Genomic DNA, 5,207 nt, shown 5'->3' on the forward strand with positions numbered 1-5,207 from the left:
CACACGAAGAAGAAATAGCGGAACAATAACAAGCTGAGTTTTAACAAGTTGCTCCGAGCAGAAAACAACGTTTTGCTTCCTAAAAATAAATAAATTACACCGTCAAGTTACTCACAAACATGTCCGGGCTGGAGGCGTTAGAGAGCCGGATCTCCGCTCTGATGGAGACCGTGGTTGAAGCGGCGGTGATGGAGCTCGGCAGGCTGCTGGAGAAGCGCTCCACCTCGGCTAACGTCGCGGCCGCTCGACGCCCCTCTGTCGCGGCTCCGGTGAAGGACATGAAGACCGAAAAGGAGGAGAGCGAAGTGACTTCGCCCGACGAGACGCACCTGTTTAATAAAGCCATAACGGTGACGTAACACGCGCGAGCGAACATCGGTGTCAAACGTTAGCCGAGCGAGTTGGCAGGTAGCTAGCTAGCTAGCTTTTTAAAATTCTGTTTTAATAAACCTTATTTAGAATTTACAAACATTCAGTCATCTCTGTTCATGACAATACATATTTATAAAAATAAATGATATACATACAAATAAAACTTCTGGTTATGGACGTTAAACACATTCAAGTCGTGGAATAAAATATTAAAATGACATTTTATTTTGAACTTTTGTTATTTAACGTTACCGGTATATTATTAAGCTCATTAGCTTCAAATATTTTTAGATTTTGGTGTAGCTAAAGCTGCTAAAGGCTCACAACAGCGTCATAACCGGTTCATGTTGACTCAAGGCAATTTTGTAACTTAGATGAAGATTGATGAAGTGAAACAACAAGCACATTTTATTTTTTAACGATGAACCAATAAACTACAGTCTGAAACCCAAGGTGACCCCTCTACACGCTTTTGTTGTCCAATCAAGACATCCCATTGACAATAACATTAAGCAGCATATTGTTACATTTGATACACAACCATAACCCAAATATATGGTGCTTTTTTTTCTTGATACATTTCCTAAAAGCATTATTTGTGTGTCAACAGTTGACTTATTGTTCAACCACCAGATTTTCCACGCGTTGCTCTTCATTCTTTCTTACCCATGATTCCACAGGACCAGTTTGCATCCCACATGGAGACGTCAGCCAAAGATGCCGTGGAAAAAATACTGATGATGCTGAAAGCGTCCGTGTGTGAGGTCGAGGACGAGCCCGCCGCGGAGCGGAGGGCTGGGCTGAACGAAAAGGCGACACAATGCAGCGAGACGCCGGAAGCAGCGCGAGGGACTGGGTCCAAAAGGCGTAAGTCAGTCGACGGCTGAGACACTTTTTGTGTTGACATACTGGCATTTTATGTATTTAAAACAAGGTTTTATTTATGTTGCTTATTTACAGAATCTGCATTCAGAAGCTCTCGTCTGAAAAGAATGAAAATTGAGGGAGTGTCCAAACCAGTGGAGCAGAATGACCACATGTACTACCGAGGTATCACAGCTTCGGTTTTAGTCTGACTTCAGAATTCAATGATGTTGAAATTAACAATATGATGACAGTTTGAATCCCTCTCAATGCAACTGCTGTCTGCTTCCATTCATGCCAACAAACCTTTCCAAAAGTATTCAGACATATCGTAGCTTTCCATCAGTTTAAATTTTCAAAATGATATGTTCAGGTGATGCAGCCGTCCAAAAAATTCAGTGCTTCGCAATCACATTTGCATTTGTAATAGCCGACTGGAGTTGGATAGATGGCTCTGATTGGACAAACTTGGCTCCCAGAATGAAAGATTCACTGATTTCATGTTTTGTTTTTTCAGAGGAGCAACGTGCCAAAGAAACGACAGCATCAGAGACCAAACCTGGTAACCACAAACCAGCAGAACAGATACTCTTCACACTACTTTTTTAATCATGTATTTCTCACTTCAAGGAGCCTAATGGAGCGTTTTGTTTGTTTCAGCTGACCCAGCCACACACGAGACTAACCGCGGCTCCCCGTCTCCACCTGAAGCAGCCCCAGAGCGGGCCTCCAATGTCAGCGGGGAAGATGGCGTCCAGGAGGATGCAGTCGCTTCAACCGCCTCATCCAGAGCTAAGAAGAAGAACGCCACGGGCCCGCTGAAATGTCCTTCCTGTGACAAATCATTTGCTCTGAAGTGTTTGCTGGACAGACACTACCTGAGTCACTCCAAGCCTCACCTCTGCTCGGAGTGTGGGAAACGCTTCGCCGGACGGCGGGGGCTCGTCGCACATTCGAGACGCCACACTGGGGAGAAACCTTACAAGTGCTCAGACTGCGGGACAGAGTTCGCTTACAAATACACCTTGGAGAGACACATGCGTCAGCACAGCCTGAAGAAACTGAGCACGTGCGCGCTGTGCGAGAACCAGTTCAGCGGCGTGTCGGCGCTCCAGCGACACAGGTGCTGTGCCTTGAAGAAGACGTTTGTCTGCTCGCTTTGCCCCGAGACCTTCGAGTGCAGGCAGAGTTTGGCCGACCATGAGAATCTACACTCGGGAGAGAGAGATTTCGTCTGCGAGACGTGCGGCGAGAGTTTCTTCTCGTCCTCTTCCTTGGCGACGCACCGGGTCACTCACGCACACCAGGAGAACTGCTGCGACGTGCTCGGCCTCGGCTGCAGCGACTTCAGCGTTCTTAAGAATCACCTGAGCAAACACACCGGGGAGAAACTCTTCTCCTGCGAGGTCTGCGGCAAAGGTTGCAGTCACCGCAGCGCTCTGAAGCACCACATGCTGACCCACACGGGCGAGAAACCGTACGTCTGCGAGACCTGCGGGAAACGCTGCGGCCACGCCAGCGCGCTCCAGAACCACCTGAGGATCCACACGGGCAAGAAGCCGGGCCAGCATCTGGTCTGCAACGTGTGCGGCAAGAAGTTCCGCCGCACAATCAATCTCAAGTATCACATGAGCGTCCACACGGGGGAGAAACCGTACGCCTGCAACCAGTGCGACAAGAAATTCAGCAACCCCAGCAATCTCAAGTTGCACTTGGTGACTCACACGGGGGAGAAGATGTACGGGTGCAACATCTGCGGCAGGAGGTTCACTCAGTCCAGCAGCCTGAGGCTGCACCGGCGCGTCCACACGGGGGAGAAGCCGTACTGCTGCGTCGTCTGTGGGAAAGGATTCATGCACAACAGCGACTTCAGTAAACACCAGAGGGGTCACCTGCCAGACGAGCCAGGAGACGGGCAGGCCGAATCAACTGATGTAAAAATCTAAAACTTCATGTACTTACATGTTGACATGCTGTGGACACTGGAAATCGAGCAATGTGACAATAAATACTGTGAGATTATAATAGATATTGTCAAATCCTCAAACCTTTTGTAATCCTTCTTCAGAGTTCCCCTGGCTGTATTACAAGATTGCACACTTCAGCAGAATAAATTCACAAGATTGACCAAAAATGATAAAACCGTTGCACAATCAACCGGCGCTCGACTGCCATTCACAACAATTTTGACACATTGGCAACTAATTCTGCTGCTATCAGGGGTAAACATTTCTTAAACATTATAAAATAGGAACAGCAAAAAGAAAAACTGAAACGGGGGCTGTGTCCGAAATCCACTATATAGGGAGTAGGGAGTGATTTCGGACACAGCCCTCGGGTGATTCGTCTGTCTAAGGAGAACCAAGACGGCTTAGAGGTCATCAGTAGAAATGATGGCTAAGTTTCACTTGAGAGACTCACAGTTCAAGACATAAATGCTGAAAGGCCAATAGATCACTTGGTTTGATCGTACACAGCTAAGAACAATAACTATAATTGTGTTCAGAAGTCGTTAATTGAGTGTGAATCCAACCAAAACCATTAAGTTTGTGTGTTCTGTTGAGTCGTCCACTAGATGGCGGTAGAAGATCAGCACACAAACTGCAGTGTGAACATTAAAGGGGAACTATGCCCATTTTCAAAAAGAATGATTATTATTCCTGCGGTTTAAGTCCAAAAATATTTGCAAACTCCTAAATAAAAGAAAAACACTCAAAGTTTTGTTGCAATCAAGTATTAAGTGTGGAGACGTCGCAACAAAAGCCAAACCAGACAAGAAATTGCACAGAAAGGAGACAGCAATTCAACAAAAACTGGCAAAATCAATCAAGATCATTTATAAAATAGGACTCTTTAATCATTTTTGAAAGTGGATTGGATGTGATCAATACTGGAGTCATTACCTGTCTCTTTTTCAACAGTTGTTTCATGGAAAATGAAAATAATATCGGTTTGAGCTCCAGAAAACTGAAATGAAACCTTTTTCCTGACTGTGAAAAGCTCCGTGTAACTTGTGGCTGCAGCAACGCCAACTGTTTCCCTGTGTGACGCCGTCTTAGTTCTGCGCTAAGCAGGTCACAAACTTGTAATACCAGTTTATTGCATTTAGTATAACCTTCACGCCAGCACGATTTAATGCTGCGAAGAATTCAGAGTTTCTACGGAGATTAACCTCCCACTGACACTGAGGTGAGCTGCTCTGCAGGGGAATTGTCTAAAATTCCTCAGGTAGTGTATATATATATATGTAAAGCCCAGGATTTTCAGTGATGACCGACAGCGTATCAAAAGCACGCTTTGAATCTTGCGTGAGAATCGATACAGCAGCATTTCACCAATTTTAAAAGCGGCTAAAATTCCGTTTAGTTGCTGTTTGCGTGACATTTTCAGTTGAAAAAGAAGCCATTTTCAGCAAAGCTCGTTGTATACTAGCTGCTTAGCACCAAAAAAAGGCAGTCAGACACAGTTAGCCACTAACCGGGGAACGTAGTTAAATATTTAACAGGTTAAGTGCCGGATATTCCCCCTCGGAGTTGGAGGAGGAGACCAAAATCAGAGCTAAAAGGAGAGTGAACATTGGACTGAAATTTGGATGATGGGTAAAAAAACAGGATTTAAGATTTTAAAGATATATTGATATTTGTCAAAGTAAAGTGTAGAAATACATTTTAGTATCTTGTATTTAGAGAAGTACCGTGTTCCAAGATGGCCCCCCATTTGTTTCCATGAAAGTTGCCCACTAGGTTCATATGCCCAAAACTTTTTTCCCACTTTCAGGGGGTTTGATTTAGTCTTCTACAGCTGTTCCTTTGATAAACATCCCGTTTGGGAAACATTCTTCTTGGGCAAGCGTAATCGGCCGTGTTGCCCCATCGATCCGTTTGCATACAGAACGTTGTTGCTTCAGTTCATTCCTGAAACATCAGCAGCTCGGCCGCCTGCAGACAAACCTGCCGCTGCCTGCCAGATTG

General features: G+C 45.4%; 1 protein-coding gene across 2 annotated transcripts; it reads left to right on the forward strand.

Annotated features, from left to right (window-relative positions):
* On the forward strand, positions 1-3,445 carry LOC311030410 (uncharacterized protein). 2 transcript variants are annotated; one of them, XM_084036143.1, is made up of 5 exons: positions 1-350; positions 1,053-1,239; positions 1,333-1,422; positions 1,754-1,798; positions 1,897-3,445. In XM_084036143.1, the coding sequence occupies exons 1-5, from the start codon at positions 120-122 to the stop codon at positions 3,180-3,182; spliced, it is 1,839 nt and encodes a 612-aa protein (XP_083892269.1). In that variant the 5' UTR covers positions 1-119; the 3' UTR covers positions 3,183-3,445. The 2 variants fall into 2 exon arrangements, with proteins under 2 accessions (XP_083892269.1, XP_083892270.1); XM_084036144.1 differs by having other exon boundaries at positions 208-408; positions 1,897-3,441.
* The last annotated feature ends 1,762 nt before the right edge of the window (positions 3,446-5,207 follow it).

The sequence above is a fragment of the Eutrigla gurnardus genome (genome assembly GCF_963514095.1).
Source record: "Eutrigla gurnardus genome assembly, chromosome: 19".
Taxonomy (NCBI): Eukaryota; Metazoa; Chordata; class Actinopteri; order Perciformes; family Triglidae; genus Eutrigla; species Eutrigla gurnardus.